A 15,635-nucleotide genomic window follows, 5' to 3' on the forward strand; every position below is an offset into this window, starting at 1 on the left:
CACAGAAGACAGATGGGTCTTGTCAGTCGTTCGAGCGGGCTTCCGCTTACCTTTACCCCCTACCTCAACCCTCCTTTTCAGCTGTCGGGCTCACCCTCCCTCAAGGCCGAAGTTCAGAAACTTCTAGACCTCAGAGCTGTGGAACCCGTTCCCCTTGGGGAGCGAGGGGAGGGCTTCTACTCCCGGCTGTTTACGGTGCCCAAACCCAACCAGGCTGGCCTGCGCACCATCCTAGACCTTTCCCAGTTCAATCTTTTCCTACCCCAAGAGAAATTCAAGATGATCACGCCCAGCCAGATACGCTCCTCCTTACAGATGGGCGATTGGCTCAGCGTTGTGGACCTTCAGGATGCGTATATGCATATCCTGATTTGGAATCCACACAGGAAATATCTCCGCTTCTCTTTGGGAGAGGAGCACTTCCAGTTTCGGGTGCTTCCTTTTGGCCTCAGCTCGGCGCCGCATGTCTTCACGAAGATGATGTCGGTGATTGCGGCCTATCTTGGTCTACAGGGTATCCATGTGTATCCTTATTTGGACACTGGCTCTTACGCAGCCCTTGTCCGCTGGCAGCAGCGGGCAACCTCCAGTCTCTCCTTCAGCTCCTGTTCCATCTTGGGCTGCCGGTGAACTGGCGGAAATCCTCCATGACGGTCTCACAGGACCTGATTTTCCTGGGTTTTCGTTGGAACACGATCGACTGCAGAGTGTATCTGACCGGGGACAGAATGGCGGATCTGTTAGCCATGTGTCGGATGTTTGCGCAGTCGGAGAGCCTGGTGGTTCCAGAGGCTTCTGGGCCTCATGGCCTCGTGTGTACTGGCTCTTCCTCCTGCTCGTCTCAAGATGAGATGGACCCCGATGGCTCTTCGGAGTTCTTGGCGTCAGGCTGTGGACACGGATTCCAAGTGGATAATGATTCCGGATTCCATGAGAGGGGACCTGGATTGGTGGTCATCTCTCAGCAACCTGTCGGGGGGGCACGGGCCCTATGGTGACGATCACGACGGACTCCTCCCTTCTGTGGTGGGGTGCAACGTTAGATCTTCTTCAGGTCTCGGACCTCTGGTCGCCTCAAGACAAGCTCCTGCACATAAATCACTTGGAGCTCCTGGCGATCTTCCTAGCGCTCAGGGCTTTCAGACCGCTCATTGTCAACAAGGTGGTCTGCATACGCGCGGACAACGTGGTGTCAATGTATTACATCAACAAGCAAGGGGGAACGAAGTCTCCCCCCCTCGTGGACCTGTCCATCCAGATATGGGAGTGGGCCTTGCTTCATGGTGTATGGCTACTTGCAGTGCACATCCCGGGCCAGCTGAATGTCACAGCGGATGCCCTCAGCCGGCGGATGGTGGTCAGCTACGAGTGGGAATTGAAGGCAGAGGTCCTCTTATGGATTTTCTCGCGTTGGGGCACACCAGAGGTGGACCTCTTCGCTACGGCGGTGCACAAGAAGCTTCCTCAGTATGCCTCCAGAGGGGGGTTGCGAGCCTCCTCTCTGGGGGATGCTCTCAAGATTCCATGGCACAGCATGAGAGCTTGCACCTTCCCGCCTCTACCTCTAGTTCACCGTGCGATCTGGAAGTTGAAGAACTCAGTGAACTGTTCCCTTCTACTCATATCCCCGTGGTGGCCGGCCAGGTTTTGGTTCTCAGAGCTTCAACACCTGTCGGTGTATCCGCCGATCAGGTTACCAGTAACTCCCGATCTTCTTCACCAGGGGCAACAGCAGATGTTGAGGTGGACAATCGCTCAGCTTGGCGGCATGGTGCCTGAGTTCAAGTCTTTAGAGCATCTGAATTTGTCTATGGATAACATGCGCATTATCCAGGCAGCCAGGAAACCATCGACCAGATCTCAGTATAAGAGTAAATGTCTCAGGTTCTGTCATTAGTGTTTGGAGAAGAAGTTGGATCCAAGGGTGGCCACGATTGACACGGTGCTGTCCTTCGTGTCCTTCCTAGCAGAGTCAGGGGTTCATGTTCTGTCATGCAGGACTTACCTTTCAGCGGTTTCTGCTTATCTTTCTACAGACCAGTACTCGTATTCTCTGAGTAACCAAGTGGTTAAGAGGCATTTTGCAGGTTTGACACGCCTCTACCCTCCGGTTCGTAGTCCGCACCCGCCGTGGGACCTAAATGTTGTCAATACGGTGCTGTGCCATAAACCCTTTGAACCAATGGCTACGGTGGACCTCAAGTACTTGTCTTGGAAGGTGTCCTTTTTGGTCGCCGTTACATCGGCAAGGAAAGTGAGTGAGCTCCAGGCATTGTCGGTGGAGCATCCTTTCTTGGTCTTTCACAAGGACAAGGTAGTCCTTCGGACAAACTCAGCCTTTCTACCGAAGGTGGTGACCGAATTCCATCTGAATCAATCGATCTCCTTACCGGTCTTTTTTCTGAACCCTGCCTATGAGGCTGAGAGGGTTCTACACTGCCTTGATGTCCGAAGAGCTCTTAAGTTCTACCTGGACAGGACTTCTGAGCTTAGGAGTTGTTCTCAACTTTTTGTGACCTTCGGTAACCCCCAGGGCAGGCAGGCGTCTAAGGCAACTATTTCGAGGTGGATCGCCGCCTGCATCAGAGTCCTTCACCGTCCAAGGGCTGAAACCTCCTAAGGGTATTCATGCACACCTGGTGTGGTGTAAGGCAGCTGCGGTTGCTTTTCAGAAATATGTCCCCTGGGAGTCCATTGCTATGGCAGTTACTTGGGCCTCCCCATCTGCTTTCTGTAAGCATTATTGTTTCGACATGAGCTCAAGAGCTGATGCTCAGTTTGGTCAGGCTGTACTGGAAAACCTGTTTCAGTAAGGGGTATTTCCATCCACCCATAGTTCCTGTAAGGAGTGCTTGAGAATCTCCCATAAGTATGGAGGAAAGGGGACGGGACGTGGGAGTATTACCAGGTTACTCACCGTAGTGACCACCTTACTCCTAGTCCATAGTCCCCTTTCTGCCATACGCCCGCCCTCTGTCCCCTTTAATAAGGTTCCTCTGTTATTGCTAATGGGTCTTTGACCTGGCGATAGAAAAGGACGGATGGGCGATGCACAGGGCGGAGCCAAGGTGGGCAGGGTTACGGCCGAGTGCAGGGCCCTGCGCAAGAAAGAGAGGAAGGACACATTTTGGGAAAAATGTGGATGCTTTTTACAAAGTGCTCCGGTCCCGTCCCACAGGACGAAGAGATGTCCCATAAGTATGGAGGAAAGGGGACTATGGACTAGGAGTAAGGTTGTCACTACGGTGAGTAACCTGGTAATTCATGAGCATGTGGATCCATGCCACACCTCATGCTGGAGAAGGAACAAGTACTTACCTGTAACTATTGTTCTCCAGCATGGGTCTGGCATAGATTCACATGTGAACCCACGCTCCTACCCCTCTGCAGCTCTTCTTGGTCATACCGCCACTTTACGTGCTTACCAGATCTGAAGGTGGCTGCCAGAGGAGGGGCTTAGGGGAAGGACTGTCATTGGCTCCATGCAGTATGACCCAGAAAACAGTGATTGGTTTAGAGAAGAAATACAGTTTGTAAATGAAAGTGAAACTATTTTTTCTTTTACCGAGGATTCCCAGCCTGACAACGGGGAATATTCATGAACAATAGTTACAGGTAAGAAAATTGTCCCTTTTTGTTTTGCAGATCAGGCCTTCCAAATCAAAAGACGTTGAAGAAAAAGATCCTTGAGCACGGAAGGCCGTGTTGCTGGAAATGGAACTGTATCCTCGTGTCAAGGAAGCAAGAGTGTGTGCTTGGCTAAAGTGAACTGCCTTGCCCCGTGCAGAAAATGTGGGGCAGGGAGACCAACGGCCCGAACATCCTGACTTATCATTTTGTGAACACCCCTTTTTTTTCATGAAGGTTCCCCCACACTATTTGTAAATTAGCGGTAAGAATTGGCAATCAGTTTTTTAGTATAGGCCCTTTTATTTTGACAAGACCCCACCAGGGCTGCATTCTTTATTATTTGATGGTCGTAGCTTGCTCTCATCTTAGATTTAGGTTTAGATAGGCGTTTATCACACCCCTTTGAATTCAATAAACACCCTTGAACTGTTGTCACGTTTGTCTGTCTTACTTCGATACCATGCCTTCCTTACACACAAAAACACTCACTGCAAAAGTGTTCCTTAGACTATCCCAGAATGCCACTACCTCCGTTTGAGAGATGATTTTTTATGTATAATGTTATACCTTTTTTTCCACTCAACCTTTTACGTACCCTATATTGTACTTATTTCCATTTGTCGATGTTTTTTATTTTTTGTTCTTTCATCTAATTGTTCTTGTTAAATTTAATTGGATGAATTTTCATTCTTCTGCTCCCTGTGTTCTTTCCATTCCCTTTTTAATGTTCTTCCCCTTTGCGCCAGTTCAGGTCATGTATTTCTGTACTAAAATGCATATTAAAACCTCCCCCAGAATTTCGTTGTGGCTGTGAGTGCCGAAGGCTGGTTCCACCTGTTTGACCTGAGCGCTGGAGCCACAAAGTTGGAGGCTTCGGGGCATCATGACTTCCTCCTGGGGGATGAGCAGAAGGTGATGTACATGCAGCACATCCCAGCCAACACAAAGGTCATGCTGATCAACGACATTGGTGAGAGCACTTGGTGAAAGAGTTTGGCTCAGGCCCATGCCAATAATGAGAGGCACAAGAGGGGCACAATCATGACTCACATCAGCAACATCTGTGAATGCGAGGTTGGTGTGGGAACATATAGTTGGCAAGTAGATGCTTGGTTTTTCCATGCTGGTGGAGGTATTTTAAGTTTTAGTGTTGGGTGGGCAAGATTGCAAGCAGGAAACTGGTCAAACAGCGCCTTACTGAGTTGTGGCCCTTCGGAAAGTAAGCACACATGCTACTTTGTTTGATTTATGAGCACTAACAAAGCCCCAGCTGCTACTAGGAAGCGTGCTTTGAAACAATACGGGCTGCTGCCTAGGCTGGAAAATAAAGCTAAATCTTCAATTCACATATATGTTGGTCACTTTTATAGATTGGAGGCTTGTATCTATTCCAGTATAGTCGTAAAAAATGGAAATTCAGAGACGGCATCAGTAGTTTTTGCATCTTAGCAGACCCTGAAATCTTTAGTCACAGGCTTGGGTTGATGGTGGAGGCGTGAGAAAAGAAGTGTTATTTTAATGATCTCCTATTTTTAAAGTAATCCCTAGTTACAAGTTAGGAATGCGTGAGACATTAATGGCATGGAGTAAATAATGCATACCTTATACGTACTTTGTTAACAGCATTTACTATTTGCAAAGTTGCCATTTGCATTGTCTCCAGCTCACTGGCGGATCTGAAAGAGCGCTCTGTAGGTTAGCTTAGTGGAGAGACGGGGGAAAAGGAAATATTGCTTTGCCGTGGTGTTGATGCGTGCAGTTCAGAATTACCCCATTCCTTAAATATCTGTGAACGCCCACTATGTAATTACTTTGTACTTTCAAAATAGGAGATATTTAAAATGCCATTTGTTTTTACTGTTGCTAACTGGTGAACCAACAGAACACGTGGCACAGAAGTATGGTTTCAGCTCTTTTACTTTGTATTAAAAATAGTTGGCAAAAATTCCCATTCGGACTAGGGGTGAATCTGAAACCAAAATGGGTAATACTATCCTAGAACTATCTGAGCAACAGGTGTGTTCAGATGGATGGAACAATCAATCCAGGATTATTTCTCTCAAAGGGAGACTGGTCAATATATACCTAATCTTCAGTCTTGGGATATAGCACCCTTCTTGCTTCATTGCCCAAACACAGTTGCAGGCATGTATCAGCGAGTTTCCTTCTTTGCCACAGTCACAGGAATAGATTACCCATCTTGCTGTTTGTAAGAACCATATAGTGCTCAGCTTGCTCTTCATGGATTTAGCGCCCAGCTCACTGGCCAGCATTTTCACAGAGCTTGAGGTATTTCAGGCTTTTCAGCTTCTCACGTTTCTCAGATCGAAAGTTGTGTTAAAAACCAATTTCTTCCTTAGCACTCAATCTACTCCTCACCCTCAGTGCTGGCGGATGGATAGCACAATCAAAGAGCAGCCTACCTTGTCTTCGGAACTGCAAGAAGTGATGAGAGTTCATCTGCCACACTCTCCCAGCGCTTATAAATAAAGCACTTGGAGACCATAGCAGGGAAACCCTCGAACGGGAGAAAACCCTGGGCGGTTTGAGTGCGCTGGTCTGGAGGAACTGGGGAACGTGGCTAGTGAGCGTAGTCTTCCCCTTTACTCGTAAGTATATTCTACTTCTCGTGGATGTAACTAGAATAACAAGAAGAGAATTAATAGAGGGTCTTACAGGAAGGAATATCAGAAGGGAAAAGTGAATGAAGGTACCTTTCTGGGATGCAGGTTTGCTGAACGAGAGAGAAGAGGGATAGGGAGTCTTGCTGTTGGTTAACACGCTCGATTCCTTTAAGAAACAGAGTAAGAGAAAGGAGAGGTTTCAAGTGGCAGATTAGAAAGCTCTACTCTATTACTACTCTTTTGAGGATTCCATTTACCTAAATTGGTAAAGACACTGTCAGTGACTTGAGGAGAAAGAGTTTTGGGTAACGTAGTCTTGTACCAAGGATCCTCGTTAGCAGCGAGGCATGCTACCTGAAAAGGCGAAGAGTTATTGCCGGCTAAATAGCAGCAAGACACAAACCTGATCTCCTATAAATTACAAAACCTACTTGAAAAGGGTCTCGGGTTATGCTATGAGTGGGAAGAATCGCGTCTACGCTCAGTGGGCACGTAGGAGGGAGCTGCCTGGAATACAAAGGAAACGTGAGGTTAGGAAAGTGGAAAGTTGCAGAAAGGTAAGGATTCGGTAGAGAGTTCGTAAGCTATCCGATTACTCACGCAACGTGGCTACAGTAAGCAGTAGCAACGCACTGCTGTCCCGGCTTCTGGTTCAGATGAACTGTTTCCGGGTAAGAGGGAGGAGCCTCCTGTCTGCTGTTCTGTAGGTCTAGAATGCAGCTCTCAGTGAGATGCGCCATCTTGGGAGAACGATACGCCATCTTGGGTGTAGCGCGATATATTGACGAGATATGACGCCAGCGGTGCCAAATCGACCAGGTCCGCCGGCGATTCATAACAAGTTGTGTCAGGCTGCCAAGCCTTTCCAGGACCCTTGGCTTCTCCATCTCTGCTAACCGGTGAAGTCTAACCTGGTCCTTGCCTTAATAGTCGCTTCCCTGGGTCACACTGCCCTGCTTGCTGTCCTAGATTCTCCTTGGCTCCTGGTTGGCTGCTGCTCCTTCTTTATTCTCCGTTGCTTGCCTTCTACAAGCGTCTCTCTCCTTAAGAATCAATCTCATTCGGCCCCTTATTGATTACTTTCTTGTATCTTTTGTCCCAAGGCTCTCATCGCTAATGGTTTTATTTTCCCAAGCTGTTGCTGGTCCATAGATCCCAAAGCTTCATATGCCTTTGTGGCCATCTTTAGTCCAGCTAGACTTTCTACCTTTCTAGGTTGGTTCCACAATGGCTGCTCATGGCTCCACCAATGCTGGTACATTTGCACTGTGTATGTTCCCTTCAGGCTGGTGAGTGTTCACAGGCATCCATCAGGTCCCCGCCTAATATTCCTGCAGGAGTGGATGCTAGCCCTCCAGACACCCTGAACCTGCTCACAAAACAGTTAACTGAAACAACTGCTGTGTGAGCAAGACCAAGGGGAAAGGGGAAGTAGATAAAATAACAAACTCGAGTCTCATTTTGTCTCCCTTCTCTGCTTCAAACTTATTTTTCAAGTGTTATGGATCCTCAGACCTACGAGTGAAAATATGTAATCATTAGTACTTCTTTTCCCTTTTTCTACTGTTACAATATCTGAGAACCCTCACTTAATTCCCAGTACCTGAATCCTCTGTTTGATAGTTGAAAGGCTCTCAATATACTGTGCTGAAGAGGTCCTTTCTATCTTCACTCATTCCTCAATTTTTCAGGAAAAAATGGCTCTTATTTCCTCAAAGTCCAGAAAATAAAAGCTTTGTCTAGTTTTTGCAAGCTGGTAAATATTGCCTTATGTTCCCAACTACATAGTTATAAACAAAGCTGAAGTCTGGAGTCTCACTTATTCTCTGATGCCTCACACTGGATCTTATATGTGTAGATGTGTGATAAGTCTCTTACTTCGCTGTGACGTGGAGATTCACTTGATCTCAAACGCAGCGGGAGACATGTCTACCGGAAGGTACACTGCGCATCAAAAAGAAAGTTAACTGCTAAGCCCCGACGGCTTCCCGATGAAACAAGTGTAACTGCGTGGCAGGTAAAAGCCTCCTCACAGAACTCGACTTCCGGGAAGGACGCACATAAGGAAGGCGAGCCTCTAGATCCTTTCCTTTAATGTCGCTGCAAAGACCGCTAATGGAAAACCATGCATCCACATGTCGAATGACTGCTGGACTCGTGATTAGGATATGTGAAAGTTCGTTATCCGCACTGCTCAGGTTAGTTTAGTTTTCATCTCACACCACGCGTTGAATTAAAGTTAGTTTGTTACTATGCGGCGTACCGTTTGTTAATTTGTATTACACATGTGCTGTTTTCTTTTAGTACAGAAAATTAATTTGGCATAACGTAGCTGCAACTTTTATGAAATACTTTAGGAAACCTCTGACCACATAGCCAACTGCCCTATAACATAAGAAACAGGTTCTACAGCTCACTTACTGGCTAAGAGTCTAAAACATTGTACAATGTAAATGTTCTTTGTTTTTTTCACTTATCTCAAGCTTCCTGTCCTTGATCTTGAATGTCTGTTCCCTCCTGGATTGAACTATAGATTTCTTTGGTGGCTTTCAGTAGTTTGATTTCCAGGAGCTCCTTCTACTGTGAACTGCTGAGGACTCTAGTTTAATGAAAGGCAGTTTGGAATTCTGAGCAAGGTTCAAAGACTACCTCGCAGTTGTCACCAAGCCAATCAGTGCCAGGTACACCCTTCTCCATCTTGCACTGGGAAAACCTTGGGCTCATGATTAGATAGTTAAGGAAAACACTCGCAGAGATAACCATTTTCCCCACAACAGAAACAAAAGACTAATTGAGCCACATATCTCCCATGTCTCATCCCAGCCTTCACCAGCCTCATTCTCTTCCTAGCCAAATAGATAGGTGGAACCCTGACACTTTTGTCCCAAGGCTCTCATCGCTAATGGTTTTATTTTCCCAAGCTGTGCTGGTCCATAGCTTCCCGAAGCTTCATATTGTTATTCCTAAAACAATTCCTACCATGGTCTAGCCCCGCTTGGGCGGCCATGCATCAGTCTTAGTCAATTTCCTAGGGGGGTGTGGATCACTATACCCCCCTGCTTTTGTATCTCAGGGCCTATGTGCACTGTGTTACTTCTAGATTACTCCCAACAACGTACTCCTATGGACACAATAACATAAGACACAAAGAAAACACATGAATCGATTCAATTATAACAATCGAATACATTTATTCATGCACAGCAAGGCATGATGCAAACAATAATGTAATGCAAATATCGAATTTGCACCTTTATACTTTTGGTGCAAATCTACCATGCAGTGTAATAACTATAAGCCTTACAAGCTTCTAATGCAAGCCTGTGATTAGCTGGATCTATCGTGTCTAATGCAATATATATATATGGCAAGTGCCAGCATTCAGCATTCCTCTCCATTCCTCTGGAATCCACTGAGACAATCCCTGTCTGATTACCCTCTCTATCATGTCAGCCAAAGCACTGTGTGAGTGTGTTCTAATTCCCCCATGCACGCATGTCTTTTTCAGCAATACTCCCCTTCTCCAATCTAGCCAAGTCTGGTCACTCGAACTGCCTCAAGCCTCTGCCAAGGTCATCAATCTCTGCCAAGCTGGTCTGCCAAGGCTGCATCAATCCCCCACCAAACACCTCTCGATCTATCTCTCAGAGAGATCCTCCATCCAAAACTACATCTCCAACAACTAGAAACTCCTAAAGCCTCTCCTCTGGTTATACTGTGCAATGACGTATACAAATCCCTATGGTTACATTTGTTCTCTAAGCGAAAATGCCTCTTTCTGTTCTGTCAGCGTTTCTAAATACGAGCAATACCTGAAAGTCTGTGTTTGCATGTACTTTCACTCCGTGTTCTGGTCAATCACTGCGTGTTCTGTCATGGCCTTCTGTCTGCGGTACCATCCTAACATCTATTTCTCCATTGATATCCATTCAAATCATTGAAATCTCTCTCCTCAGAGAGCAAACCATCTCTCCTCTCCTCTCCAATGCAAAAACACAGCCCTGCTGCCCATGGCCCCCACCTTCTCTGTCTGCGAAGCTCACAGCCAGCCAGCTGATAATAAAGCCTCCTTTGCCTTCCCCACTCGGACAAGGGTCGTGTTATCTGTCCTGCCAAGCAAATGTTTACGAATACTTTTACACTGTTAACTCATAACAACTTCGCACTCTGCGGTGCTTCTCTGTGTAATGGCTTTATAATGCCAGATAAATGCTCTCTATTCTCGAAAGTAGTGCCTATAACATTCATTCATACCAAGCACTATACTTAAAGCTCAATGCATATTCTAAGTGCACACTCAATGCGAGTCTCTCTACATACATACATAATACATTCTACATGTGTCTTGTGTCTCTACATGGCTCTACATTGCATTTCAAATACAACAGGCCTCATTCTATAAGCAAATGCAAATGGCTACATATATGTGGCAGAATAATGTGGATAGTCTAATGTCAGTACTTCATGCACTAATAAGAATGTATGATGGATAACTAAACAGGATGCAATGATTCCTAAATGGGTAATAATGGGTAATGGTTCTCTAACAATAGGCAATGATGGGTAATGGTGGGTAATAAATCCATAACAAAGAGTAATGATTCCACAATGATAACAAATCAGGCCTCTCCATTCTATCAGATTCTACAATATGCCTCTGTGACCATCTTTAGTCCAGACAGAATTTCTACCTTTCTAGGTTGTTCTCACAATGGCTGCTTATGGCTCCTTCAATGCTGGTACATTTGCACTGTGTATGTTCCCTTCAGGCTGGTGAGTGTTCACAGGGATCCATGGTAACTGTTGGAATACTGTGAAGTGAATTTGGATGTTATACAGTCTTCAATCCATGTTTCTGATGTGGGGCTCTGTTTTGAATTTCTCTGCAAGGGTCCTCTTTGCCACATGGGACCTCACGGCATTGCAACATTCCCCACAGGTCTTCATCTCTTTATCTACTGATCACTGGGTTTAGAATTCCACAAGGGTCCTGTGACGATTCACAAGGTGTCGTCACTTGTCCCCGAAGGGGAGCCCCTTCTCATGAGGCTACTGTGAGGGGTCAGAAATGTGAGGTGGACAACTCTTTGATGGTTTTACAAACAATGCCATTTTATTAAACCAAAAGTGTCAAATAAACGCCTCACTTGCCCTACACTAATGAGGATTTCCCTCCCTAAATAAACTAAGGAAAACACTCTAACACAACATTTCTGGCCCTCGCACGTATACATCAAACAAGCAACAAAATATCTGGCATTTCATAATGCCTTCAATTGTATTAGAAATATATTCACATTCTCTTTGTAGGAACCTGGGTGAATTCCCCTTCCCCAGGTTCCAAATTGGCTTCAGCTTCAAAGTTCAACAAAAAGAAACCAGTAAATCCGAATGGATGACAAAGTCTCTGTTCAGTTCTTCACTCCTTCCAGCCGGTCCGATAGCACAGCGAGTAGAACGCTCGGTTTGACATCCGTGCAGATCCTGCTGACGTAGGGTTGAATCCCGGTAGGGTCAAAGTCAGCCTTTCATCCTTCCGAGGTCGATAAATGAGCACCACACACTGTGGGTAATAATAAGCAGTGCTCAGATACCTGAGGGTTTGTAGCGCTAAATAAATGCTAAATTATTATTATTATCACAAACTACTTTCATCGATCACAGTTCTTTCATATAGAAATGTCCTCTTATATCTTTGCCAGGATGATTTCGCAGCACTTATACTTCAACTACTTCTCTTTCACTTCTCCTAAATATTGCCATGGGGAATTCATTCTCTTGCCCCATTGTGTTATACGTTCCACAATGCTTCTGCAGTTTTGCACTTATTAATAACCACAACTTCAAATGCACAGTTCTCAGCAACAACGCATTTCACTTAGAAAACTTCAACACCTTTCAGGTAGGCAAGGCACTCTTCCTCCAAATATCTCTTCTTTAGAGGGGTAGCCTGTTTGTCTCTGTGCACCACAGATTATCTTCTACTTAAAGATACTCGTAAGCATTTAATTCCTCTTCCCCAGCTTTGTACCCACTTGTCTGCCATTCATTAACCCAAACAATTACACAGAAGCTTAAGTGCCACTTTCGCAGCTTGAGGTAACAATGGGATACTTGTTTCTTATGACACTTGACTGTTAACAACTTCAATTTGCAGTTAGGTGACTCTTGGCAAAGCAGTTTTGCTTCTATAAAGGGATACCTCTTGGCTCGGGGTAATGCTTGCTTATTCTTCTCTCAAATTTAGATTCTTCACTTCTTCGAAATACTTCAAATATCACTTCCTGATGCAATGTAAAATAAATTCTCTCAAGTGAAAACACAATTAGGCACATGCAACCTTTTCTTCGTGTACTTTTCACTCTCTGCAAATTTAAACTTATAATGGACAATGCTTGGTAATCGGTAATGGTTTAAATAGCATTCCCTTGTCTCAATTAGGGACACGCGACCACTCCGTTAGACAGCAACAGTCTTTATTAGTTCAACAATGGAATTTCAAGGACTTTAGCTTTCACACGAACTTTGTGTCATTCACAGCATATGCCAGTACTACATATCCTTTATGAACAATGCTTCGAATGGAACAAGCGGAATTCTCTCACATTTAACAGCACACAAGTCTGTTAGGATCTGGCTACATTTACCGGCAAGGCCTGCACAGTGTATCTGAACGCTGTGCTTCACCCACCTGCTTCAATGACACTGGCTTTGCGGATTGCACTGCTTTCCCGACTTAATCTACTTCTTCTGCTACTTCTGGCTCGCTGGGGACCCACACCCTTCTCCAACACGGGGGTCTCCGATCCGGCCACTTGATTTGGGAGTTTCCTTTTCTTCCCGAGAACCTCGGCTTGCCTTCTGCTTCTGGCCTTAGTCTCCTGCACTTCCACAGCTCTGCAATCACAGCAACAAAGTTGACATGGGGAAGTCTCAGCCTTCAGTATGTCTTCCCCTGTGCAGACTCTGCACTTCAGAGTTTGGGAGAACAGGATCCTCTCAGAGCTTGCAGGTGAAATCTGCTGTCTCCATGCTCCGGTGTCCATTCTATTCTTCCACTTTCTTTTGATTTTCCAGCCTCGTGCTTCTCCTCTACTACTGATACTACAACCAGCTTTACAGTTCTCGTTGCAGCTCCTTATACTCCTCCTTTTCTGTTGGGGCATTTAATGCCTTGCAGGCTCATTGATTAGTTTCAGTTGTAGGCCATTAATCTTAAAGGAATGGAAATTTTTATTGGCCCTACGGGTCAGCCATGTGTTTTTAAGCCTAAATCGCTCGATATTAGAAAAATTTCCTATGGACCTTACCCGAGTTTTCGTCCATTAAACGCATGCGAAAACAGGCAGCACGGCGTAGCCATTTTGGAATAATCCTATCACTTGCCCCATCGCCCTGGGTGACCTGCTTTTGTGGCACTAAGTCCATATCCCCCGCCCCTGAGCCTGTCATCAGCAGACGTGTACCGCCCATTTCACAACTCCAAAGCACGTCTTGTGTCAACATTCGCTGTGCTTCAGCTAATGACGTGTTGCCATGGGAATGGCAGGACGCCTCTTTACTCAATAAGTATAAACAGACCGTTTGACAACACACAGCAGCAGATTTTCGATTCCATTCCTCTCTCTGTGTTACTTTGAGTATTCTGTGACTCGTTTCTGTGCTCTGGTCATCTGCCTTCGCCGCTTGTAGCCCGTGTGAACACCTGTACCATCGCTATAAATTATTTTAGTTTGTTTACCACACAATGGCTACAATAATGCCCTACATGTACGAGCCCGAGTATACCGAGGAGGAACTACTGGAAAGGGAAACATGCGAAAACGATGGGGCTTCGGACGGCAGTTGGCAGGACGAATCAACGGATGAAGACCCTGGACCTAGTCGCATGGACGGTGTTTCCACTTGGTGCACATGCAATCGGTGCAAGCTAATGCCAACCGAGGATGAGAACTGCTGCTGCTGTGACAACTCGGGATGCATGGCCTACATTTCGGAAGGCGAGCCACGGCCGCAATGCATCACCGAGCTGCCAGACTTCAGGGCAGCCTGCCTTACACGGTCCGTGTTGAGGATAATGATGGTGCTTATACACGAACTTCGCGCAACTGTTCGTCCTCGTGATCTGAGTAACGAGTAAGTATACTCTGGTTGTGATGCCGCTACTATTTCATGGTTGTCTCCTATATTCAAAATTACATCTACATTTCATTGTAACGCATGAAAGTCGTTCAATAGTGTGCAGTTTCTAGATAACATTTGTCCGAGCAGAATGCCATTAGTTACAAGAATTGTCATTGACAACAAAGGTTTAATAAACTTAATAAACTTATCTTGTTCATTTAAAAACAGTTTGTATTATTCTTTTTCACAGGTGGTACAGGCTGGTGGCCTATCGCTCCTTTACATGGTGGCTTCACGGGAGGCTTGGACACCGCGTTCGAAGAGTAATACCTGCCTGTGCCGTTGCTGCCATAAGACAAACTTTCCCCAGTGACAGCGGTCAGTACAGGGGATTTTCCCTCGCTGTGCTGCAACCTGACCTGTACAATGTGTAAAGTTTTGTATTTTTGTGCCATCAAAATAAGAAACAAAATAAAACACCACATATATTTTAACAACGGTTGTTTCGATTTATTTAAATGAATCGAGTGTGTCTCCATTCAAGAGTCTTCCTGTGCCTTGCCTGCACGCCCACAGGCCCATCCACCCCCCCCCCCTATCAAAGGCAGTTCTCGCCTGGGGATGAGCGCTGCCATAGTGTGCTGTCGGGGGCGATAACGGCCAAGGTGCCAAACACCATGTACACTTCAAAGCTGTCAATCGTTCATGGGTGATTGTTCCCATGTCCACCTTCAGACCCCGTGTCTCCGGCCAGGATGCCCCCTCACGCTGGCCGCCCCCTGCAATCCACATAAGTGTGTCTCCATTCAGCAGTCTTCCTGTGCCTTGCCTGCACGCCCACTGGCCCATCCACCCCCAACCCCCATCAAAGGCAGTTTGCGCCAGTGGATGTGCGCTGCCATGGGGGGCTGTCAGGGGCGCAAACGGCCAAGGTGCCAAACAGCATGTACACTTCAAAAAGGTTTCCCATGCCCAGGGCCATCGCTCACATGGCCTCCTCAGACCCCGTGTCTCCAGGCAGGCCTCCCCTGACGCTGGCCGCCCCCCTGCAATCCACATAAGTGTGTCTCCATTCAGCAGTTTTCCTGTGCCATATCTGCACGCCCCAGGCCCATCCATCCCACCCCCCTCTATCAAAGGCGGTTCGCGCCAGTGGATGCGTGCTGCCATGGGGGGCTACCATGGGGGGCTGTCAGGGGCGCAAACGGCCAAGGTGCCAAACACCATGTACACTTCAAATGGTATCCCACGCCCAGG

At 46.4% G+C, this 15,635-nt stretch overlaps 1 protein-coding gene across 1 annotated transcript in view; it reads left to right on the plus strand.

Moving 5' to 3' along the window:
- Positions 1–15,635, plus strand: part of ITFG2 (integrin alpha FG-GAP repeat containing 2) — a 1,163,252-nt gene that overhangs the window by 317,473 nt on the left and 830,144 nt on the right. The window contains exon 4 of the mRNA XM_069628496.1: positions 4,426–4,600. Coding sequence (XP_069484597.1) covers positions 4,426–4,600 — 175 coding nt within the window. The remainder of the gene's footprint in view (positions 1–4,425; positions 4,601–15,635) is intronic.

Source organism: Ambystoma mexicanum, chromosome 12, assembly GCF_040938575.1.
Source record: "Ambystoma mexicanum isolate Mex_15411 chromosome 12, UKY_AmexF1_1, whole genome shotgun sequence".
Taxonomy (NCBI): Eukaryota; Metazoa; Chordata; class Amphibia; order Caudata; family Ambystomatidae; genus Ambystoma; species Ambystoma mexicanum.